The sequence below is a fragment of the Sprattus sprattus genome, assembly GCF_963457725.1.
Source record: "Sprattus sprattus genome assembly, chromosome: 6".
NCBI classification, from domain to species: Eukaryota; Metazoa; Chordata; class Actinopteri; order Clupeiformes; family Clupeidae; genus Sprattus; species Sprattus sprattus.
Window position 1 is genome coordinate 22,687,525 of NC_137925.1, and position 25,783 is coordinate 22,713,307.

General features: G+C 42.7%; 1 protein-coding gene across 1 annotated transcript in view; it reads left to right on the forward strand.

Annotated features, from left to right (window-relative positions):
- The window catches only part of nfkb1 (nuclear factor of kappa light polypeptide gene enhancer in B-cells 1), a 37,336-nt gene that overhangs the window by 912 nt on the left and 10,641 nt on the right, over window positions 1-25,783 (forward strand). The window contains exons 2-15 of the mRNA XM_080840519.1: window positions 196-233; window positions 1,111-1,201; window positions 2,530-2,570; window positions 3,185-3,283; window positions 7,872-8,020; window positions 15,659-15,822; window positions 16,696-16,854; window positions 20,510-20,614; window positions 22,196-22,287; window positions 22,487-22,625; window positions 22,928-23,083; window positions 24,236-24,331; window positions 24,657-24,881; window positions 25,223-25,364. Coding sequence (XP_080696645.1) covers window positions 201-233; window positions 1,111-1,201; window positions 2,530-2,570; window positions 3,185-3,283; window positions 7,872-8,020; window positions 15,659-15,822; window positions 16,696-16,854; window positions 20,510-20,614; window positions 22,196-22,287; window positions 22,487-22,625; window positions 22,928-23,083; window positions 24,236-24,331; window positions 24,657-24,881; window positions 25,223-25,364 — 1,691 coding nt within the window. The 5' untranslated portion in view covers window positions 196-200. The remainder of the gene's footprint in view (window positions 1-195; window positions 234-1,110; window positions 1,202-2,529; window positions 2,571-3,184; window positions 3,284-7,871; window positions 8,021-15,658; window positions 15,823-16,695; window positions 16,855-20,509; window positions 20,615-22,195; window positions 22,288-22,486; window positions 22,626-22,927; window positions 23,084-24,235; window positions 24,332-24,656; window positions 24,882-25,222; window positions 25,365-25,783) is intronic.

Consider the following 25,783-nt stretch of genomic DNA (forward strand, 5'->3'; position numbering starts at 1 on the left):
GTGTTGCTATTCTTGCTATTTTTGAAAGAAACCTTTAATATGACATGTCTACGTTTTTAGTAAGTCACTCAATGCCTCTCCAAAATATAGCCTAGTCCTTGACTCATGCTGATCGTTAATCTTGACCTGAGTTTTAATTGTTTGCATGTTTTGCTGTTTGTTTGTTTGTTTATTCATTTCTTTTTTTGGTCCCAGGAATCATGGCCGAAGACGCTTCATACCTTCATCCACAGGTTAGTAGTATTGTCTCAGCACCCAGCATAACATGAGCAGATTAGGCTGGAATTTCAGACTGTACTATGAACTTAAGTGCAGGTTGAATAGATGAAGCTACCAAGAACCTTTAGACTGAGGTCTTAAAAACACACTGTGGGACCAAAAAAATCAGGGTCAAATGTAGTAGTGGGCTTTTTGTTTGAATATATTGGAATAATTAGCATTGACCACAAGAGGATCTTATTCACCCTATAATAGCCACAATGTTTTTGAACCACTCAAGGCTTATACCTTAAGTGATTATTTGAATGTCAAAGGCATATTTCCGGAATGTATGGTAGTCAGCATTAGTTCTTTAAAAAAAAAAAAAAAGTTTATATGCCTTAGAGATAGTGATTTGGGCTCGGGCTAGGAACACCCAGACAATCCATGCTGCAGGAGCGGGTTGTAATAAACTTTTGGAGCGCATGCAGAACCTCCCAGGATGTAGATAGAGATGCTGGTGTGGCATGCGTGCTCGATTGCTGCTCACAGGAAGTTGTTGAAATACGCTGAGGTTTGCGTTTCTGAACAGCCTCCACCTTGGGCTACCTGTTGAAGCCACCACATGGAACGCAACATCCAGCTAGAACGTGCTTTTTGCAGACACTTGTTATGAGCTTCAGGAGGCCTCTTGTCACTTCAGTTACCACACCACTAGAATCTTTTTTTTCATGAACATTCTCAGGTCAGCCAGCACAAGCTTGTTGAGATTCATGTTGCCAACATATTGGCTGTTGTCTGGCTGTGACCATCTGAAGATTAGTTTAATTCATTCAGGAAGGTTTCAGTCATTCTTGTTTGAAAGTTCAGAGTTCAAGAAATGAAACCCTTCTCTCTCCTTCTTCCTCACAGTTTTATGACTATAGCTTAGATCCCAGCTGGATCGACCTAGAACCTCCTGTGAACCTCCCTAACATGTCATACTCCAACAGCCTGAGAATAGGTAAGCACTTGAAACACCGTCATTCCTCTAACTGATCACTAGAAATATGACCGAGGTTTCTTGTGGTTGAACATATGGTGTTAAATGTGTGTGTTCTAGATTTTAAGAGTGACCTTGAAGTGAACTGTAATCAAATTCTAGTCTCTTGGGACATTCCAGGGTCATATATGAAAACAACCGTAAACTCCCAAACCTAAGTCAGTGCTCTCCATTCAGAGGAGTTTCATGATGTCATTGTGAAACTGCTCTCCTGGATAGTGACTCTCAGTGCCAGCGTCTTCGATTCGATTTTCTTTGGGCACTCTCACTTCTCTGTCTGAAATGAGAGGTTGAGTGACGAGTCCTTGTTTGAGTGTACTGGGTACAGCCAGACATCCCTGTGAGCTACACATGAACTGTGGCTGAGTGGGTAATGAGTAGAGCACGCACATGTAGGGAAACTTACATGTGAGGATATACCTGGTATATGAAAATAATTTGAACTATGGAGAAGGGTTTCCACATAACTTAGGATTTTTCCATAGACACATCAGAGCCGATGGACGCTGAGCACTGAAATTTAACTTTAAATACTAAACATCACTGTAGTAGATATACATGTATGTAAAGAGTTTTTATGTAAGAAAAAGACTGTGAGGTGTTACCTCACCAAAGTGACTTATGTTGCACTGTCTTCTAATAAAGGTAAATGGCTGGGAAATTATTCAGAGAATCACAGTGTCTTCAAGCGCAAACCTGATGAAGTGGCTATCATTGCAAAAAAAATTGCAAGAGAAATTCAGCTTCAAGTTTTCACCCTGATGCGAGTTAGGCAATCTAAATTGGTTTCACCATCAAAGTACATATGCTACCCAGGGCAACCGGCACTCTCCTGCCACCTCCCCCTAGAGGTGTTTGACATGGAGAGGATGTGGTCAGGACCGTGTCCCTGTTCAAGGCAGGAAGGGGAAGAGTTCTTCGGTACAAGCAAACGCACCTCAGCCGGAGGAGCTGCGAACCACCCCACTCTTTTTTTCTTTTTTCTTTTTCTTTCTGATTGTTGATGTGTGGTTGTCTCTCAATAGTGCTGACACGTCTCACGTTGTGTTGTAGTGTTCATTGACCCCTTTGGAGGTCAGGAATACAGTAGAAATTACAGCAATCTCTGAGAGCAGAAGGAATGTAAATTGTGTTAATGTGTATTTAATATGTATGTGTATTTACAACTATTTGTGTGTGCGTATGTGTCAGTAAAATGCAGAGCATTAAGAAAACACAATTCACATTGAGGAATGTTTAGACGGGGTTAGCTTATGATAGTTAATGAACATCTCCATTTTTTTGTGCAGTTGATGGACCTTTCGTTCAGATTGCAGAGCAACCTAAACAAGTAAGTTCTCCCCAATCCTAACCGCAATCTTTGGGTGTATTGCATCAACATGCAACGCTGCAGATGTGCTAATATTGCCAAGACTTCTGTCCGTCAATCAAAACTGTTGAGATGTGGATTTGATGTCAGTTCATACAGAAACAAATGCTTTATCTTAGGGGTTATTAGTTTAATTCTCCTTGGCTGTAGTAGTCTAACTGCATTGTTTGCGTCTTTGAGCGCTATATAAAAATACATTATTATTGTACAATAATGTCCCTGGAACTTGAAGAGTAAAACTAAAGATAGGAGTAAACTATGCAAGGAGGTTCCAACGTAAATGGATATCTGGATATCTCTGTAAATTAAAGAAATATTCTCACAATGTCTTAAACATGATTTCAAAATAGCATGTTATCCTTAAGTCTAGATTTGTGTAATTTTGTGGCTTGATGTAAGTTGAGAAGTCTTGGCAAGTTCAACATGGTCATCCAGCCAATCTACGTATAGATCAGTATTCTAGGCATGGCTCATCTGATGTGTGCTGAGCTGTGTGGAGCACTTAGCATTTACAGGAGGCTGATATTCTCGCTTTCTCTCTTTTCTCTCTCTTTCTCTCTCTCTCTCTCTCTCAGAGGGGCTTCAGGTTTCGCTATGGCTGTGAGGGTCCGTCTCACGGGGGTCTCCCAGGGGCCTCTAGTGAGAAGAACAGGAAGACGTACCCTCAAGTGAAGGTAAGACTCTCACTCTCTCTCTCTCACTCTCACTTTCTCTCTCTCTCTCTCACACTCTCTCTCTCACTCTCTCTCTTTCTCTCTCCCTCACACTCTCACTCACTTTCTGTTTCTCTTCTCCTCCTAATTTTATGTACCCCCCTACTCTTATCTTTCTCTCTCTGTCTCTTTCCCATTATGCTCTCCTCCCATCTCAATGTGTCTCTGCTCCTCTCGCTCTCTCTCTCTCTCTCTCTCTCTCTCTCTCTCTCTCTCTCTAACTCGTCTCTCCCTGTCCCCTCTATGCTTCCCTCCGTACCACCCTTCTCTTTCATTCTCTCTCGCTCTCTTTCTCTCTGTCTCTCTCTCTCTCTCTCTCTCTCTCTCTCTCTCTCTCGCACCCTTACCCTTCTTCAGCAACATTGCCCTGTTGGGAATTTCCTCATGTGTCAGAGGTGTAATTAGTAGGAAGCGCAGCGTGGCGTCACCGACGGGAAACGAGGTGTGCGCCGCACGTCTCTGCTCTTCTCCGTGCCGCCCCCCCAATCGGCCTCTCAGACAGACTCAGACACGCAGAGCAGCGCGGTGCAGACAATGTGCTGTCTGTTGCTGCCCCAGAGTGCAAACCTCAGCGCTGTAACAAGAAACCTGTTTCATCGCCACAGTGCTGGCAGATGCCGCGCAATCGCTGAACTCAGTGCGCGCGGAAACCATTGCAGACACACACAACTGCGTGTTGCATGGTCTGTGTCTTGTGTTCTATATGTAATTCTCTATCTTTCCAAGACATATTCCCACCCCTCCCCCTACCGTCAAAACATAGCACTGTACTGTACTGTGTGTGTGTGTGTGTGTGTGTGTGTGTGTGTGTGTGTGTGTGTGTGTGTGTGTGTGTGTGTGTGTGTGTGTGTGTGTGTGTGTGTGTGTGTGTGTGTGTGTGTGTGTGTGTGTGTGTGTGTGTGTGGGGGTGGATGTGGGTGTATGAGTGAATGTATGAATTGGTTTTACTGTGTAAGTTCTGGTCAGGTGACTAGACTAGGCTAGTTGGCTGTGTGTGTGTGTGTGTGTGTGTGTGTGGGTGTGGGTGTGTGTATTTGTTTGAATGTGGTACATCATGCCCATTTAGTTTATGAAACATGGCTTTTCATGGTGCTACACGCTGATGCTAATTCTGTGAAATGATGTCCTCGAGTGCTAGTTCCCAAAATACACCTCAGGCATTGTTGACAGGAGGAAATAACAGAGTGTGTGTATTTTCTTTGCCCATTTTAGGGCTTCAGATTGAAACCACTTAAGCGTACAACACTGCATAGGTCTCAACACGCTAACACACAGGTCACACACCCTCACGCTCTCTTCTTCACACTCTCTCTCGCTCTCTCTCTCTCTCTCTCTCTCTCTCTCTCTCTCTCTCTCTCTCTCTCTCTCTCTCTATCGCTATCTCTCTCTCTGTCTCTCTGTCTGTGTGTCTCTCACTCTGTCTCTCTTTCGCTATCTCTCTCTGTCTCTCTTTCTCCCTCTCTCTCTCTGTCTCTCTCCCTCCCTCCCTCTTTTTATCTATCTCTCTCTCTCATGCTTTTGAGGGGTCAGTAAAACCCATGATCTTGGGTGCTTTCCAATACCAGACAGAGCATCATATGCCGTTGCTTATGTCATGGAGAAAGTTGACATTCAGGACTGTTCACAGAGCGCTCTCTCTCCTCTCTGCCAACCAAATAAAAAGGGAAAGATACAGAGCGCTCTCTCTCTTTTCTGCCGACCAAATAAAAAGGAAAGATACAGAGCGCTCTCTCTCCTCTCTGTCTACCTAGTGAAAAAGACGGAGGAATTCCCTCCACTCCTCTCTCCTCTCTCCTCTCCTCTCTCTCTCTCCTCTCTGTTTACCAAATGAAAAGGAAAGGAGGAACTCCCTCCACTCCTCTCTCTCTCTCCTCTCTCCTCTCCTTTCTCTCTCTCCTCTCTGTCTACCAAGTGAAAGGGAAAGGAGGAATTCCCTCCACTCGTCTCGCATAACCTCCAACTTCCCTACTGGGGTTCTAACATGCGTGTCACAAATCAACCCTCAAACATACAAACAGATGTTCGTAGTGTGCTTCCTCTATGCTCTTCTTGCTCTGTCTCTGTCTCTGTCTCTATCTCTCTCTCTCTCTCTCTCTCTCTCTCTCTCTCTCTCTCATGTTGAACATGAAAGGAAATACACAATTTTGCCTCCTGTTCTGATATTGTGTGGGTTGCTGTTTCTTTTCTTCTTCTTTCTCTTGTATTTTTTCTCGTGGGCTGAGGGTGTTTCCCTTTGATGCTCCTCGTGAGTGAGTCAAGTTGCCCAGGAGGAGAAAGTGCCCTCTCTTGCGCGCGCACAGGGGTGCTCAAAAGGGACTAACGCCCCAGACGGCGGGTGTTGCCACACTCTCCCCACAGGGGTGAGACGCCCCGCGGCAACCCCGCAGACAGTGCCAGCGGAGACAACAATGTCCCGTCGGCTGTGGTCCTTCCACACTCGAGGCAACGGCGGCCGTGGATCTATTCAAAAACTGCACTGTTGTGTAATTAATTTCACCCCGTCACCCAGCTCTCTCCAATTGTCAAAACCTTTTGGTCCTGTGAAGAAAGTCCCTCCTGTGGAGTGGAATCATTGTGGAAATCCCCCCCCCCCTTTTCTTGAAATATGACCGAAGAATGTTATTGTTTTGGCAGACTGATTAGACAGCTGTCACAAAGGTCTCCATACCTACCTATAGGCATGCGCTTACCTTATGTCTGTCTCCACCCTGTTTACATTTATATTTCATCTTTTTTTTTCTTTTTCTTTTTTTTTTGGAAAGAAACAAAGTTACATAGATGCAACCATCCACTGATATTATACCCCAACCTTAACTCATACCTGCCATCCCAGTGATGGATAGCACAATTGGATGGACTCATAGGAAAACTATGATTATAATTAAAGCTAATGATGAGTGGGGTTACTGGTGTGTTAACACCCCTCTTTTGCTGGTGGATTACGATGATGTATCTGATTGATTTGATTGATTGTTTTCCAGCAGGAACTTTTAAACAGTTTCAGCGGTTCCCGATTGGTGTTTTTTTATGTGCTTGCTTACTCGCTTGCGTTGTGCCATCGAGTCTTGAAGTTGATGTTTAAGCTCGGGTGTCTTGAAGCGTGGCACTGGTGCTTGACGGCTCTTTCACCGCAATTAGCTACATTTAGACATTTACATTTAGTCATTTAGCAGACACAGCAGCAGCTGGGTGACATACTGGGTTAGGTACGGTCTGATTTTGCAGATGTTGAATAGCGCAAAGCGGCAGGACTTAGAGACAGAGGCAATGTGGTCCGTGAAAGTAAGTTGGTCATCAATAATGACCCTGAGGTTTCTTGCTGTTTTGGATGGAAGAGATGAGAAGTCAATATTAATTCTGATGTTGTGGTGGATGACCTGTTTGGCTGGAAAGACCATCAGTTCTGTTTTGGCCAGGTTCAGCTGAAGTTGGTGATTTTTCATCCATGTAGATTCATCAGCAAGACAGTCCGTGATCCACACCGAGACAGTGGTGTCCTCAGGATGGAATTATCTAGCACCGGGCGTGGGGCTCAAGGGCCAGTTAAGAAACCTCCTGATGAATGCATGAAAATGTTATCATTGAGAACCAAATAAGGAAATAACCTTGGCATAATCGACACTTCATCCATTATTTTTGACCATTTGAAAATCACCAAGTAGCGTTGCGTCGATGCCAGTCCTACAACATTTAAGCAATATAGTACGAGTGGGAGTGGGGTAGGTAAGGGATAATCCCACGGGTGGTGTTCGGCCGTATCCACCGAGGCCCCACGAGTGCTATATTGCTTTTATAAAACAATTATACCGTCGTCGTAAGTTATTGATTTAAAATGGTTTATTTCGCCATTGTTTCTCCACAACAAAAAATAGTTCCATTGTCAACATCTTTGTTTGGAATTTTAAGAACACTGAATTAACGGTTATCATCAACGCAAATATTTAATCGCGGAGTGATTTATTATTAGCTGTGAAAAGTCCCAGACAGTTGGTATGTTGACGGGTAATCCAACTCATGGAACGTCTCTCGTCCAATCAGAAACAGCTAAATAACGCGATAGAACCCAATTGTTTTATAAAGCCTGCTATTGTCTTATCTAGTCAAGGGACTTTCCTCTCCTGATTAGTTCATCAAACATGGTAAACCCCGTATAATGTGGAATCATAATGATATTCACAGATGGGTTCTATTGCTTTCTTGCCACCCTAGGTGTTTCGGTTGGGTATGATGCAACCTCCATCTACATTCCTCGACAGCTCATTTTTCCTCATTAGATTCATTGACATACAGTGACATACAGTATATATACAATCTATATGTACTGTATACAATGTATATGATACTGTATGTATCTACAGTAGCCTATATATACACTCTATACAGATTAATTTACTCATTAGATTCCTGGTAAAAGTTTGGGTTGTGAAATGGGACCAATTAGCATGTACTGGCCAGGTTTGTGGACTCATAGTGTACTCCTTGTGTGTGTGTGTGTGTGTTGTGTGTGTGTTGTGTGTGTGTGTGTGTGTGTGTGTGTGTGTGTGTGTAGATCTGTAATTACCAGGGTCCCGCTCGTGTGGTCGTGCAGCTAGTGACCAACTCCAAGGACCCCCACCTGCACGCTCACAGCCTGGTGGGCAAGCAGTGTGAAAAGGGCATCTGCATCGCAGAGCTGCCACCCAAAGACAACACAATGAGGTATGGCTCCTCTCCATACACACACACCCATACACACGCATGACTCGTACACACACACACACACACACAGACAGACATGACACACACACACACACATGACAAACACACACACACACACACACACACACACAGACATGACACACACACACACACACACACACACACACACACATACATACACATGAGACACACACACACACACACAGACATGACACACACACACACACACCCACAGACACGACAAACACACACACACACACACACACACACACGCACACACATCCTTACTCACTCATATCCCCAAACCCACAGGTTTGTGTAAAAGATGGTTCATATTCTTTCAGTTTCAATTCCTATAAAATTCAGGAAATGAAAAATAAAAACCCTTAGTATAAATACAAAAAAGGAAAAAATAGTGTTGAGTCCTTTGACACCCAGTGTGACTTATGAAGCTCATCATACTTATTACTGTCTGGTTCTTAATTTAAAATTGGTTTAAAAACAATCTTCGAAAACAAACCAATAAAAAATGGACCTACTGGAATCAGTTGGTAGTGGTTGACATGAGATTTCAAGTTCCATATTTCCTTATTTCAGATGGTCATTAGATTTGACTCTTAAGACAAGGATCACCCTCCCTTGAAACTCATAATAGAGATAGACCTCTACTGAGGCAATGCCTAAGAAGCAGAAGTTTTGCAATTCATCGGTCAAACCAAAAGCCTGAGAATCATAAGAACGTGGTCCTGTGGCAATGAAGGAAAAGCCCTTTGGCAAACTCTGTGTGGGCCATATGTAAAATTATATGAAGGGATATTTTGATGAAAAACGTCGCCAGTTTAGATTGCGGATGATTTGTTTGTTCTAAGCGGTTTGGGTTAATGATGTGGATATGACCTTTTCAGAGTTGTGAGTTAATGGTCTTGAGGTAAGTGGTAGAGGCTCTGTTTATCATCAGATGACATCTCACACACTCAGGAAAAACTATGTAACCTTGACAGGAGGTAATGTAAGAATGTCTTTGCTTATGAATGGACATCGCTAAAAAGAAAAACAAGCCTCTGGCTTGGTGCTCAGCCGTGGCCATTGTCTGTAAATCCTTGTCCTGTGCACACATCTGACTGACACCAGATCAGTGATTGAATGAAGAAGTTTAAAATCAAGAAAGAATAGGTCTTATTCTATCACAGTTTGATAAACCAATGACTGTACAATGAAGGGATATGATTTGACAAGTTTGTTACAACTTCAGAAATACAACACAAATACAAAAATGATGCCGTTATCGTTTGTTTTGGTAATGTGAGAGATTGTATCTTGCTTACTCATCATCATATTCATCAGGTTGAATATTAAAGGTTATGATTCCACCAGCAAGAAGTGCTCACAGGGCTCTTTTTGGCGAGGAAGAAGTAAACGCACTGACTTTCTTGCAAGCAAATCTAACATAGTGGTATTTCTGGCATGAAGTAGACTAGCTAATGACGGAATTTTTATTTTTGAATTATCACTTTAATCCATTACATTCCGTCATCAAGGAAACAGAGTTGCTAACTTCACTGAAAGCCCCACAGCTGCAGGTTACACCAGCTTAGATTTGAGTTAGTCACTTTCGCCTGACATTTATTTGTACCAATGTCTTTTATTTCTCTCTCTCTCTCTCTCTCTCTCTCTCTCTCTCTCTCTCTATATATATATATATACATATATATATTAGTGCTGTCAGTTTAGCGCGTTATTAATTTTTTTTATCGCGCGATTAACGCGTTGTAAAAAAAAAAATAGATTAACGTTCTTTTTGCCCTCCCAAACTGTGTAGTAGGCTAACGTCACGTTTGAGTGAATGGTGAGCGCGATACGGCGAAATGGATGATAAAAAGCTTCTGAATAGAAAGTTGTGTTGTGCAAAAGAAGCGAGCTTCACTGTTGTCTGAAAATGTCAACAGGCAGCTGGCTGAAAGCACAGAAGTAGTTGGCTTACCTTTTATTGGTAACCTTACTGTTATGGTTCATTGTTTTTGAAATATGAGGCCTGACTTCTATGTTCACAGCAAACTTAAAAAATATATAAGCCATGGTTTAACTGCACTATAGGCTGAGTCCTTGTTTATCTTAAATGTGCACTTTATAATTTTATTTTCTACCGCTCTGTTTGGCAATGTTCTTTTTCAATAAAATAAAACGTTGCTTAAAGCAAGCCAATCCACTATTCCATGTTGATAAGAGCATTCAAATTAAAATAAAAATGATGGAGAAAAAAATAATTGAAGGGACATTTAGAATAGATAAAAATTTGCGATCGCGATTCATTTTGATTAATTTAATAAATATTTTAATCGTTTGACAGCACTAATATATATATATATATATATATATATATATATATATATATATATATATATAAAAATATATAAATATATATAAAAATATGATATATACTTCAAGTTATTGAACATGTAGTGTATATATAAATATACATGTATATACAGTGGGGAAAATAAGTATTTGAACCCCTTGCGATTTCACAAGTTTGGCCACTTGCAAAGAAATGTGTGATCTATAATTGTAATGGTAGGTGTATATTAACAGTGAGAAACAGAATATCAACAAAAAAATCCTGAAAAATGCATTTTATAACATTTATGACTTTATTTGCATTTGATGCAAAAAAAAAGTATTTGAACCCCCAAAACTGACTGACAAAATTGACTTAGTACTTGGTGGAATAACCCTTATTGGCAAGCACAGACGTCAGACGTTTCTTGTAGTTGGTCACCAGGTTTACAAACAGGGATTTTGGTCCACTCCTCTTTCCAGATCCTCTCCAAATCTTTAAGGTTGTGTTTTCAATGGGAGGGAATGAGGGAATGAGGTTCAAGCCCAGTATTCCACGTTACATGGCCCCATCCATAGTCCCCTTGATGCGGTGGAGTCGTCCTGTACCCTTGGCAGAGAAACAGCCCCAAAGCATAATGTTTCCACCTCCATGCTTGATGGTGGGTATGATGTACTCTTGGGGTCATATTCAGCATTCCCCCCCCTGTCAAACACAGCAAGTCGAGTTGATGCCAAAGAGCTTGATTTTGGTATCATCTGACCACATTCTGTCTCCCAATCCTCCCTAGAATCATTCAAGTGTGCAATGGTAAACTTCAGATGGCCCTTCACATGCGCTTCCTTGAGCAGGGGGACCTTGTGAGTGCTGCAGTACTTTAAAATTATTACGGCGTGGTGTGTTGCCAATGGTTTTCTTGATGACTCTGGTCCCAGCTGCCTTGAGATCATTCACAAGCTCCCCCTGTGTAGTTCTGGGGTTATTCTGCACCTTTTGAATGATCACTGATTCCGCACGAGGGGATATCTTGCATGGAGCCCCAGACCTAGAGCGGGTGACAGTTGTTTGGTGTTGCTTCCATTTATGAATAATCGCACCAATAGTTATCTGCTTCTCACCAAGCTGCTTGCCGGTGGTTTTGTAGCCCATTCCAGCCTTGTGCAGGTCTACAATCTTATCTCTGACGTCCTTGGACAGCTCTTTGGTCTTGCCCATGGTGGTGAGGTTGAAGGTGTGAAGTATGATTCTTTGGACAGGTTTCTTTTATACAGGTCACCAGTTGAGATGAGGTATACCTTGTTAGACCTAATGAGGACTAATCTGTGTGCTTTTTGGGCACATAACTGGCCATTGGGAGCCAGAATTATTGCTGTTTGCTTGGGGGTTCAAATACTTATTTTTTGCATCAAATGCAAATAAAGTCATAAATCTTATAAAATGCAGTTTTCTGGATTTTTTTGTTGATATTCTGTTTCTCACTGTTAAAATACACCTACCATTAAAATTCTAGGTCACACCTTTCTTTGCAAGTGGCCAAACTTGCGAAGTCGGCAGGGGTTCAAATACTTAGGGCCTGATTTACTAACAGGATTGCGCCCATTTTCTGGCGTAAAATAGCGGTCGTAACGAAAAACGGTATTTACTAAGCTGGCGCAGCGCATATTAACGCTTTGAGGGTGTGTACCTGCAAAAAGGTGGGATGGTTCGGAAACGTGGGTGGTAACGTAGGCGTGTAGCGCTATTTAATGGGAGGAGTGCGCCTAATGATGAACTGCGTGGTATTTACTAAACTGCCCGGCGAGCGCACATCTCTGATTTGCAGGCTAATTCTCCGCCTCATAAAAGCACGTCTTAACCAAGCGCATTTCCACTGAGTCTGAAAACGTTGATATGGCAGCAGCAAGGCAAAGACATAGACAGAGACAGCGAACAGAAATATTTGTTTCAACTCGTATAATTCATATATTCATATATATGAAATTAAACTTTCCGAACGTAATTGGAGAAATTGATCGCACCCACATGCAAACAGTCCCACCTTCAATCCGCGAACACGTTTACCGAAACAGAAAGCACACATATTCAATGAATGTCCAGGTCATATGTGATGCCTACATGACCATTACTTACGTGGAAGTGGTCTGTCCATGACAGTTTTATCTTTCGGAATAGTGCCATTTATCCATGATTGAGCAACGGTGATTTTGGAGAGGCCTGTCTACTTGGTAAATGTATTTGTTTCAGTGGGGATATATTGTAGTGAACCCATGTCCCTTGTAGAACGTATTAATCTCGCCATGTACACATATATATATATTGTTATAATAGACAGTTTATGCATTAATGCCACCAATAGCATATTATTTATAATCGTGTTCTTTTAAACATCTCGCTGTAGATGATGGCGGGCAAAACAACAATATAACCCATTGAATCAGGTTCAGTGATTGAGCGAACGTGAACCAATATATCTATCTCGCTATCTATTCGCTATCTATTCGCTGAACCTTATTTTTTTCTTCCTCGAATCTCCATGGTGGCAGTAACTTGCTGGCAAGTTCTCCAGTCTTTTAACGGTGCGCTAAATAATGATTGCCCAGCGCGTATCTGGCTTGATAAATATCACGGAAAATGCGGGGAATCACCGTGCGTTAATGTGCGCCTGGCAAAGATGCGTTCGCAAATCGATCTTAGTAAATCAGGCTCTTTAAAGGGCGGAGTAAGCACAGTTTGCCCAGCGCAGATCTGGCTTGATAAATACCAAGTAAAATGCGCAAAAACACTGTGCGTTAATTTGCGAACGCAGATTAAGAAGCGCTCGCATATTAGTAAATCAGGCCCTTATTTTCCCCACTGTATATACAGTATACTACATGTTCAATAACTTGTGAGTAGATGTTGCACAGTTAAAGGTGCATTATGCAACAATTATGCTTCAGGATTAGGGTTAGGATAAGCAGTTTAACCTTAAAATAACAGCTTAAAAAAAATTGGGGCGCTACAATGACTTTTAATATGGAGAATCGCGTCCGTGCCATTGGCATAACAGGGTCGATAGGCATATAACGGCGTTCTGTAGTTTTGCCTGCTGCAGCCCGCCGACCTGACTTGTTTACCTTCTGCCGATCTAGTAAGTAGCTTATTTGCCGTCTTGCTTAGTCTTGTGTTGCACTTGATTGATGTTTGACTGTGTAAGGACAGTCGTTGAGTTACTAGTTTGTCATTATGTCAAAGTCAGCACATTTCAAGAGATTTCGTTAGTTTTAGCTGCTAGCATACCTTTAGCGAATAGCTATTGATCCATAATGCACCTTTAAATGTGAACAATGGATTTATACAGAATTTTATAAATGGGAGCCAACCATTTTATAGGGTAGCGATATCGCAATTGCTTTTGAGTCAACTATAATCATACTGAAAAGTGTTCTTCAGTACAGGCAGACTGATTGGAGTGATACAACTGACGTGTTTGTTACAGCAAATTTAGACAAAGCTTTGTTTTAGCAGAATGATTTGAAAGAAAGGTAAGGTTAGTTAATCTAGGGTGACCAGACGTCCTCTTTTATCCAGACATGTCCTCTTTTCGAGACCTAAAAAATGCGTTTGGCAGGGATTCCAAAAACATCCTGGATTTTGCCTTGTCGGATATTTGTGTTTCTCTGGGTCTCTCACAAATAGGGATGGGTATCGTTTGGGTTTTATCCGATACCGGTACATAACCGATACTTTTAAAACGATACCGGTGCCTAAACGGTGCCAGAACCGATACTTTTTTTTTTTTTTAAATTAAAGACATTAAAGGCTTATTTATTGCCAAGGCAAATAGTTTTCTTCAAATTTAACAATATATTAACTGTTTAAGGTATACTATAAATAAAAATAAATACAAAACACTTGGCTTCAAACCTTTTAACTTCAAACTATGAACAATATATTAACTTATAACAACTGTTTACAGTATACTTAAATAAATATAAATAAATACATAACACACTCTGCACACACACTTCACACTTCAGTAATTCTTTTGCAGAAATATGAGCATGTTTGCCTTCAGAGTAAAAACAATATTATTTAGTTTGCATTTATTTAAACCCACTGGTTTCGTGAATGTGTACTGCCCCTTTAAGAGTTTAGCTTCAGGGCCTCTTGAGTTCTCTCCCCCATTTACACGCAATTTTGTTGTTGCATATGCTGCACGTCGCGTTGTTTGAATCTTTTTGTGCGAAATACAGCCACACTTTTGATCGTTTACCTTTCGACATTTTCTCTGTTATATTGATGGCTAGCTCTGTTTGTGCTTGCTCTGTGCAAGGCTGCCTGCTCTTCGCTGTCATTAAACTGTTGCAATGTTATTGTAGCGTCCAAGTTAGTGCTCTCTTAAGAACTCACATTGAGAAGGAATATCTTTGGATGAGACGGTAGCTCTCCGTTTAATAAAGACTGCTTAGAACAACCACACTTATCTTGAAACCGAAACCACACACAAGTCAACCCATTACCATGGCAACTCCTCAACACAAATCCCGTTTCCATTAGTCCCATATGAAATGCTACATTATCACCAATGAGCGTGAGCGACTAAGGCGAGAGTCTACATTGGGAGATGGAGCAGTTTTATATGTGCCCCACGAAATCTGTTAGCAACACAAAAAAGTATACAGATCGTACTCAGAAAGATCTACGCCACTAACGTTACTTCTCGTTAGCTATCGCTAGTTTTGTTAAATTATAAAAATTAAAAAAAAAAAAAAATATCTGCTCAGGCACCGAAAGGAAGCACCGAAATCTGCGTTGCATTTCGGTCCGGGTAGGTATCGGTTGTATGGAACCGGTGCCGTATTGGTACCGGTTCTCGGTACCCAACCCTACTCACAAATCAGTTATTACGTCCTCATCAGTTTTGGAAAGGGGATCTCCCTTAAGTTCCACCTTCTTGCGCGAGCTCTGACTGTAGGGAGAACTGTCATTGGTCGACCGTCTTCCTAGTGTTGCCAGATATGATAATTATCCTCAAAAAACTATCATTTTGTACCTTTGATACGATACGTCATTTCCAATCTGGCAACACTGAGCACCGCCTCTACTAGTTGCATTGTTTACATCTGCATGTGAAAAAGATGTCCAAAAACTCGGGGCCGACAAAGTGTCCTCTTTTTCACAAACTCAAATCTGGTCACCCCGAGTTAATCACACATACTTCAGTGCATCTGGAAAGCTGCATTACTGTTATCAGGCAGTGTGAGTCCCACTTTTAGCGAGCGTTTTTTGGACTGATGTACTGCATGTTTTTTTTTTTGCAGTTTTCCTAACTTGGGAATCCTGCACGTGACCAAGAAAAATGTGACCAAGGTCTTGGAGGAGCGGATGACGGAGGCCTACCGGATGGGCTACAACAACGGGGTGGTCATCCACCCGGAGATCGACGCGTGTCAGGGGGAGGTGCGCCTGCCCCGCGAACTCACAGGTCAGTGCAGTCAAGCTCAGGCAGTACAGTCTTAGAGTGTGTGTGTGGTTGTGTGTGTGTTTTTTTGTGTGTGTGTGTGCGTGTGTGTGTGTGTAAGTGTGTGTGTGGTTGTGTGTGGTTGTGTGTGTGTGGTTGTGTGTGGTTGTGTGTATGTGTATGTGTATGTGTGTGTGTATGTGTGTGTGTGTGTGTGTGTGTGTGTGTGTTAGTGTGTGTGTGTGTGTCAAGCTCAGGCAGTACAGTCTAAGAGTGGGAGTGTTAGTGTGTGTGTGTGTGATCGTGTGTGTGTGTGTGTGTGTTCGTGTGTGTGTGTGTGTGTGGCTGTGTGTGTGTCAAGCTCAAGCAGTACAGTCTTAGAGTGGGAGTGTTATTGTGTGTGTGTGTGTGTGGTTGTGTGTGGTTGTGAGTGGTTGTGTGTGTGTCTGTGGTTGTGTGTGTGGTTGTGTGTGTGGTTGTGTGTGTATGTGTGTGGTTGTGTGTGTATGTGTGTGGTTGTGTGTGTCAAGCTCAGGCAGTACAGTCTTAGAGTGGGAGTGTAAGTGTGTGTGGTTTTGTGTGTGTGTGGTTGTGGTTGTGTGTGTGTGTGTGTGTGTGTGGTTGTGTGTGTGTGTGTGTGGTTGTGTGTGTCAAGCTCAGGCAGTACAGTCTTAGAGTGGGAGTGTTAGTGTGTGTGGTTTTGTGTGTGTGTGGTTGTGTGTGTGTGTGTGTGTGTGTGTGTGTGTGTGTGTGTGTGTGTGTGGTTGTGTGTGTCAAGCTCAGGCAGTACAGTCTAAGAGTGGGAGTGTTAGTTTGTGTGTGTGTGTGTATGTGTGTGTGTGTGTGTGTGTGCGTGCGCTTGTGCTCATGTCTTGGTTGTGTTGTTGTGCCTGGCAGAGCACCAGAAGAGCCTGGTTGCTACGGCGGCAACGCACCAATCTAAGGAGATGGACCTGAGTGTGGTGCGCCTCATGTTCACCGCCTTCCTGCCGGACAGCGACGGGGGGTTCTCACGCAGACTGGACCCGGTGGTGTCCGAGCCCATCTACGACAGCAGTAAGTTACACACACACACACACACAGGCACACACACACAAACACACACACACACACACACACACACACACACTTACAAGGTTTACTCAGCCATTTCACATCAAAGCTATGGTTGCTGTTCAGCTGAACCCCAGTAGTTTTATGTTTGTGATGTGTTGTTTACTAGTTTCTTTCTCATAATAAATGTGGCATACTGTTTAGGTTTAAGTTCTTATGTCCTCAGAAAGCACCAACAGTGGAACTTGAAAGTGAAGATGACAGTGTTTGTCTCGTTTACATCCTTTTGTACACATCTCTGACTACTCCAAATGTTCATAGATCTACTCCTTCACCACGTGGCTACCACGTGGTTAATGGCTTGCTTTAGAGGCTGATTTATTTATTATTTCGTTCAGATGTCCACTGTCTGTGGTATGGCATTGGGGTGTGACAGCCATTTAAGGATCCCTTATTCTGTAGTCTCTGCCTTCTGAAGACATTTGTTTAAAACTAAACCATTGAATACCATTGATCTCAGAATATATATATAAATACATAGCTAGTTGTTTAGCTGTGTCTGCATATATTTTGATGTTAAGGGCATGTCTGCCACATACCAGTGAAAGCAACTTGTGTTGATTATGAATAAGCCTTGGGTATGTAAACATATCAGTGGAGGGTATTTCACTTTGGCAGGATACAATTCTGTGTAGCAGAGGCCACAGACATAGTACAGGAATTGTTAGTCCAAAAGATGTTGACAGTTATTTTGTAAATCTCTGTTAAACACTGAACATGGAGGTTTTGTACAAACAGAAATTTTAAAAAAAGTATGTAACAATCTTCCTCACTGAAACGGCAGATAAAAGTCTTAATTTATGCCGGCCAAAACTGAGAAGTGAGAAGTTGTGTCATCACAGCATGGTTGCTTTGCCTCAAAATGATGGTTGAAAGAGCCACTCCTTTTTAAAAGATCAGACGCAGGTGGGCAGGGGCGGACTGGCCATCGGGAATACCGGTAGCCCAAAACACCGGTCCACCACCATCTCTAACCGGCCCAATCCCTTCGCCTCTCGGTACAATGGAAACCGAGTCAAATCGTGTTAATCAGCCCAGGCCTTGATTTCTCTAATAACTATAATATTCGATTGGCACTGACTGAGTTTTATACTCCTACTCGCGATCTGTCTTCACACTTATGGTGATTTATTTAAAAAAAAAAAAAATTTAAGTGTCTTTTTTTATGGACTTCGGAAGTTCAACGTAAGAAAAGATCTCCACCTTATTAATGTACACCTGAAAATGGGTTCTTACACAGCCAAAGTGTTCTCAGCTCTGCGGATTTAGGTAGAGGATTCTTACATTTGGATTTGCATACATACACGCAACACGCCCCGCCAGGGCACGCAACTGTCAGCCCTAGCCCTTGGTTCTAAGCATGCGCTCAACCCAGTTTGTGAGGGATTGCACAATCTGAAATGAGGCACAACTTGTCGCTGCCTCTGTCAATCTTTTCCTGAGAGCCAAGATAAGAGCCAGGGTACAACGTACACCGTAAGTTACACTTTAATATTCTAAGTACAAAAATAGTGTATTTCAATTGAGCACATGTAGGCCTATTAAAAAAGTGAGAGTCAGATAAACGCTTTATTAACGACGCTAATGCAAACCCATTTTAACAAAATCAATATTTTTCTCGCGAGATTAACGTTCTTTTTGGCCTCGCAGACTGTAGTTGTTTTTTACATGCTCTTGCAACCACTATTAACCTTAGAAAAACTACAGCACCACGCCGGATACAGCGCTTGGTCTTGTTTGTGTTGCGAAAATGAAGCAAGCTTCACTGTTGTCTGAAAATGTCAACAGGCTTGTCTGTTATAGTAGCTGGCTAAAGGCAAAGAAGTAGTAGGCTTACCTTCTATTGATAACCTAACTGTTACGGTTCATTGTTTCTTAAATAAGAGGCATGACTGCTATGTTCACAGCAAACTTGAAAAAAAAAAGAAATTATTAAGCCATGGTTTGACTGCACTATAGGCTGAGTCCTTGTTTACCTGAAATGTGCACTTTAGAATTTTATTTTGTACCGCCCTGTTTGGCATGTTGTTTTTCAATAAAATAAAACATTTGCATAAAGCAAGCCAATCCACATTACAATGAAATGAAAAAAAATGGATAAAAAAATAAATGAAGGGACATTTATAATAGATACAAAAATTGCGATTAATTGTGTTTAGATATTTTAATAGTTTGACACCACTAATTCCAGGTATATTTATCTAATACGCTTTGTAGTTATACGTTTAACCATCTGATACTAGCCCTGAGTTAAGCATATTCATCTAGCAAACTATACCTACCTTGGAGTGTTACAATAGCCAGTATCATTTTATTCCATGTGTCCATCCAGGCAAATTGGTGGATCCAATTGTTATTAAAAAACAAACATATATGATGTAATTTCTTTGTAATCATGCAGAATAATTTTAAGTGTATGGGTATTTTCCCAGTAGGCCACTGACTGGTCGATACGTTCGATGCTTTGACTGGACAACGCAGCGTGTACTGAGCGGGCAGTGCGCCGTGTACTTAGCGGGCCGCGCGCCGTGTATTGAGTGGGCCTGTCTGACAGTAACTCCGGGCCACTTTTTTCCCCCAGTCCGCCCCTGCAGATGGGCTCTAGACAAGTGTTGTGCCTGGTTTTGTTTTCTTAACCCTGAGGGAATTTCATTGGAATACTGTACCCTCCCATCTATTCAGTGGAAAGGACTCTTCAGCTTACGTATGGCTGAATTGAACAATGCTCAAATTGAAAAGAAATTTAGAACTGAAAATTAATTCAGGCGGACACGAACAACCGTGAACTGATCCATATCGAAATTAAGAAGTTAAGGCCGTTTTTGGGTATAACGGAAATGGGTCTCGCCAGCCACTCTGTTCGGCCATTGCCCAGCAGGATACCAGACTAACTGATGTCACCATCCCATACGTCGCCATGACTCTTCCCAGCCCTCAACACGCCCCGCTATGTATGGCACACGCATGTGCCGGGGCAGCAGTAGTCCGCAAGGGTATGATGAGTGACAACTATGTAAATCAGTAGGACTCAAAATGAGGAAGTGGCTAGGGCTGGATAGATGTGCCAAGGGGAAGTTACCCAAACACTCATACACACACTCACACACACACTCACAAACACACACCCACACACTGTTTAGATTAGCATGGCAGACACTTGTGTTGAGCTTGCTTGGGCGTAGGCCGACTGTGACACCTTTTGCACAGGATTTTTTCAACAATTTCATGTTTTTTTCCGTTTCTTTTTTCACATTCAACTTTGTCATTTGAAAATGTAGGAAATAAACCCTCATCAGGTTTCGTTTCTGCAGCAACGCTGTCCCGCTGTGCCATATGCATCCGCATCTAAAAGAGGAATTAAAAAACCAAAACCCTGTCATCTTCCTGCTGATGAAAAAAAAAAAAATAGGTCTACACTTTCAATTTCCCCCTGTCCCTTCCTCTCTCTCTCTCTGTCTCTCTCTCTCTCTCTCCCTCTCTCCCTCTCTCCCTCTCTACCCCTGGATTTCTCTCTTACTCTCTCTTTCTGTCTTTCTCACTCTTTCATCATATCATTTTCTTCCACCCACCTGCGTATATTTCTTTCTGTGATTTGCAGAAGCCCCTAACGCCTCCAACCTGAAGATAGTGCGTATGGACCGCACAGCGGGCTGTGTGACCGGAGGAGAGGAGGTCTACCTCCTGTGTGACAAAGTCCAGAAAGGTAAGCCTCCCACCACTACTGTTGGGAAAATACAATTCTAAAACTGATTGTTGTAAAATCCAGCATATCCTTTCAAGTTGTCCTCATAACATTCTATGATAACATTCCATATTACTGTGCATCGAATGGCAAGGCAAGGCAATTTCCAATCAATCCGCTTCGCGTCGTGCCTAACAACTCCCCTTACCTGTTCTAAAATCAGCGCAAAGCACGGCCTCTTGGGGCTTATTGCTTAAATGGTGTCTCCCACGGCAACCTCTTCATGGGCAGCACATGTTCAGGCCCAGAGAGCCGTGTGACCTGCGTCGTCATCCCACCCTGCTCTGTTGGTGGAGGAAGTCCTCTAGCTTGGGCCTGGCTTTCCAGACTCAGGGAATTCCCCCTCTATTATGCAAATGCATGAGGAAAGAGGAAGAAAGGGCCGAAGTCTCTCTCCTTCTCTGTACCTCCCCCGCTCCATCGCTGGTGGTATTCACTTGCTCCCTCTCTCTCTCGCTACCTCTCTCCCTCCCTCCCTCCTTCTTTTGCATGTGTTTCTTCAATGTGTGTATAGATGAAATGATGGAATGGAAGCTAAGGAATAGATTGATCTTTTTTTTCTGTCTTTCTGTTTTTTTTAAAAATATTTTTTTTTTAAGTTTTTTTTTTCTTCCTCCTTATGTCTTTCTGCCTTCTCTCACTCATTCCCTCTCTACCTCTCTTTTACCTTCCTTTCTCTCTCTCTCTGCCCTGAGAGAGTGAGATGATATGTTGTTGGTGTCGGTGGGTAAACCAAACAGGAAGCTCACACACACACACACACACACACACACACACACCCACCAACACACAAACACACACACACACACACACACACACACACAGACACACACACACACCCACACCAGCACACACACACACACACAGGTTATAGACTTCTTCACTCTTCTGCGATGTCACTTTAAGTTCCTCAAGAACCTGAGTTACCACAATAAGACCAAAGTGAGACTGTTAACACTAGACACCTCAGATGGCTCATAACCATGGGTTTAAAGCCAGCTGCCAAAAACAGCAAGGGCATAATGTGCCATTCATTTATTCACCTATGCTGTTAGCATAGATGTCCTTTGTTACAGCAGAATAGAACTACTATTGGAAATTAATTGGGGCTGGGCTTAGACATCAGGTATGTTTCTGTGGCATGCAGTGCATTGTCATATGTACTTGTTACATGTTTGCACAAAACACTGACTTGAATTGACTTTAGGTACCATGCACTGATTATGACAGAGATGGGCGAAAAGGCTGCCTTCCCGATTTGCATGTCAAAGTAAATATGGTTTTGGCCGTACAGGTGCATTGCCTCAGGATATTGAAATGCCGTTCTCGCTGCAGAAAATGACGAGGCCCTCTCTTTCTCTCCCCCAAGCCAAAATAAAGTTGCTGACTTGAGGGGACATTCCCTTGGTTACCTTGTCTTATCATTCAAAGTCATGGTCGTCATCATTCATAAACATGTTTTCTTATTTTCATCATCATCACCATCATCATTTTGATCATAAACGTCAGTACTCACAAACGTGGTTTCCTGTTTTAACGTAGATGACATTCAGGTGCGCTTCTATGAAGAAGGTGAGAATGGCCCTACTTGGGAGGCGTTCGGTGACTTCTCACCTACTGACGTCCACAGACAGGTCAGTGTCTAACCTAACGCCTGGTTTATTTCTCAGGAACTGTGCACACTTTAATGTATAAAGCACACCAATTCAAGAATCTTAAAAGAGACCTTTTTGACAAGTTCTTTGAAGATATCTGACCCTTGGCGTTCAACAAATGCAAATTCAGGAAATCTTATTGAAAGATGTTGTTCTGCTGTACGCTTCCCTTTCGCAGTTTGCTATCGTCTTCAAGACCCCAAAGTACCGAGACTTGAACCTTCAGAAGCCAACCTCTGTATTTGTTCAGCTGAAGAGGAAGTCCGACAATGAAACAAGTGAACCCAAGCCTTTCACCTACCATCCACAGATCATAGGTGACTAACATAGTTATGCTGCCTTCCTTCACTCTGATACAGCCACTTCTCACTAATACCTGTCATTACTTTGTGCACATCTGTATTAGACAGCTCTTGTTGTTTGTCCGTTATACTGAGACTGGGTACATCCATGGTCCAAGTAAACTCAAGTAATTCACTGGAATTTGACCTTTGCTCTCCTCTCCCCTCCCCTCCCCTCCCCTCCCCTCCCCTCCCCTCCTCTCCTCTCCTCTCCTCTCCCCTGTCCTCCCCTCCCCTCCCCTCCTGTCCTCTCCTCTCCTCTCTTCGCCTCCACACAGATAAGGAGGAGGTCCAGAGGAAAAGGCAGAAGACGCTGCCTAATTTCCAGGACTACAGCGGCCCGGGTGGAGCAGGGGGGATGTACCGGGGTGGCGGCGGAGGAGGAGGACCGGCCACAGGAGGGGGTCCCGGCACGGGAGGAGGAGGAGGAGGAGGTGAGAGCCTCTCTTTTCCGTTGTTATCGTCTTCTGAAAGATGCATAATTAGAATATCAGCATGTCATTTGGATGTGTAGAATGACATGATGCAGGTTTATACCCGATGTTTAAGGTATATTTGTGTAGGTAACTGGATTTTATAGCGTACATAATTCATTGTGATAGTATATAGCCATTTGATGGAGGCACGGTGTGTACGGTCATGAAAAACCTGGAAAGTAATGGAATTTAAAAATAGCAATTTTCATGCTTGATGAGGTTTTAGAAAAATAAATAAAGCCAAGACGTTTAGGAAAAGTCATGTTTCACAAATACCCGTATAGTACAGTGTACGTGGCTAAGTTAGGTTCGACGGAGAAAAATACAATACCTAATGTTCGGGCAGATCAGACACATCACTTGACCCTAGTGTAGTTAGCATGACGGTAGACAATCGCCTGACATTCATTACATAATTGGATCTCTATCCCATTACAAGGTAAATTAACTATTTACAGAGTGTGTCATCCTGCCTTGTATTCTGGGTTAGGGTTAAGGTTACAGAGTGTGTTATCCTGCCTTGTATTCTGGGTTAGGGTTAGGGTTACAGAGTGTGTTATCCTGCCTTGTATTCTGGGTTAGGGTTAGGGTTACAGAGTGTGTTATCCTGCCTTGTATTCTGGGTTAGGGTTAGGGTTACAGAGTGTGTTATCCTGCCTTGTATTCTGTGGAGAAATGAAGTCCCTCAGAAGCTCCTACATAATGAGCTGTAATGTGTGTGCTGCAAGTAGAACATTGGTGAAGTATAGGGGCAGGTATGGTCTACAAAACGAAATAATAATAATATTTTATGTTCAGTTTTCTTTTAAACAGTAGTTACATATTTCTCATGGTTGTTCTTCTGACAGTCTAACACTTCTGCTTTTCTCAATAGCCAGGTTCTTCACTATGTAGTTCTTTACTCTGGGGTGGAAAAACCAGCAGACATGCGACTCTGCAATGCCTCTTTCAAACAATCTTAGTCGTATTATTAAATATATTAAAGATGGCTTACCCATCTAGAATCCAGAATACAGTTATGTTTAAGTACTAAGAATACTAAGAATGATTTTCTAGTCATATATTTCTATCCCTGTGACGCTACTTATGGGCTTATGGTACAACCTGCAGGTTCCTTCTACCACGGCTATTCCACCTTCCCGAACTACACCTCTGGCTACACATTCTCCGCAGGCATGGGGGGAGGAGGGACGAACATCAAGCATGGTGAGTACAGCATTGGTGGTGTCACTCCGCTCCGGCCAGAGGCAGCATTGTTCTTCCTATGAACAGAGTGAAACAGCAACAAAAGAGGCGTCACTCAAGTAAGGTTGCCATGCTGTGTTGCTGTGTAAGCTTCAAGGGTTGAGAAAGGGTTGCTATCTCTGGGGCCTACTCTAGCGTGACCTAGAGTTATACTGCCTGGCCACTGACTAAGGCAGTGCTAGCCTAATTTCTAACTTTCCCTGTCTCGAATAACATGAAAAAATTCGATAGAGAATTGTGACGTGATGGTCTAAGTAACTTGGCTATGCTTTCATGACGTCTTTAGGAGCCACTCAACCTCACCTGGGGGAGGGCGGCGATAACGACTGCGATGCAGGTGGTGATGAAGATGATGATGATGATGATGATGATGACCCTGCCTCAAGGGGTGTAGTGCAGCCTGCTACCCAGACAGAAATTGGCATCACAGGGGACACGAACGAGGCTCAAGGGGTTACTGTAGAAGAGGGGGCGGAGGAGACGCAGACCGAAACGGACAGAATGGACCTAGGTGAACTGAACTGGCCCTTACCTATGACCAGTTATTGCATGATGATGTGACGATAGTTGTAGCACTTAATGGAAGAATAGTTTTTTTTTTGTCAGCATCTTTTGATGACATTGATATTTAGATGCAAATGTATTAGACAATGGGTCTGTTGGGTCATCAGTAGGTATTAATAAGTCTCTCATCTCTTTGTGTATCCCCTCTCTTTCTCTCTCTCTCTCTCTTTTTCTCTCTTTCTCTTTCTCTCCTTTTCTCTCACTCTCACTCTCTCTCTCACTCACTCACTCTCTCTCTATCTCGCTCTCTCGCTCTCTCACTCTCTCTATTCTCTGATGTTTGTTCAGTGCGTCTGCTGGAGTCCAGAATGGCAGACTTGGCTGAGAGGCACGCGTTTGCCTTGTTCCAGTATGCAGTCTCTGGAGACCCGTGCTCGTTGCTGGCTCTGCAGCGCCCCCTTATGACCGCTCAGGACGAGGACGGAGACACGTACGTACACCGTGCACATCCTCTCATTAGTGGTCCTGTGAAAGAATTAAACTCTAGCTATGCAAAGCTATACTAATTGAAAACAAAGATAGATACTATAGATACTATTAACAGTTTCAGAAGAAAGGGTCCCTGGATCTTCTTTTTGCTTAATCTCTTTCTATCAGGTGACACCATTAAGCCGTATTCAGCCTTGCTTCTGCCATTAAAACTGCATTTAGAAGAGTTTTTAAGCATGCATGGCTCAACTTGTCATTTCTCTCAGTTCCATTGTAGGCACAGATTTTTAAAGCAGGATGTGTCTAATCTCTCTCTCTCCCTCTTTCTCTCTCTCTCTCTCCCTCTCCCTCCCTCCCTCTCTCTCTCTCTTTCCCTCTCTCTCTCTCTCTCTCTCTCTCTCTCTCTCTCTCTCTCTCTCT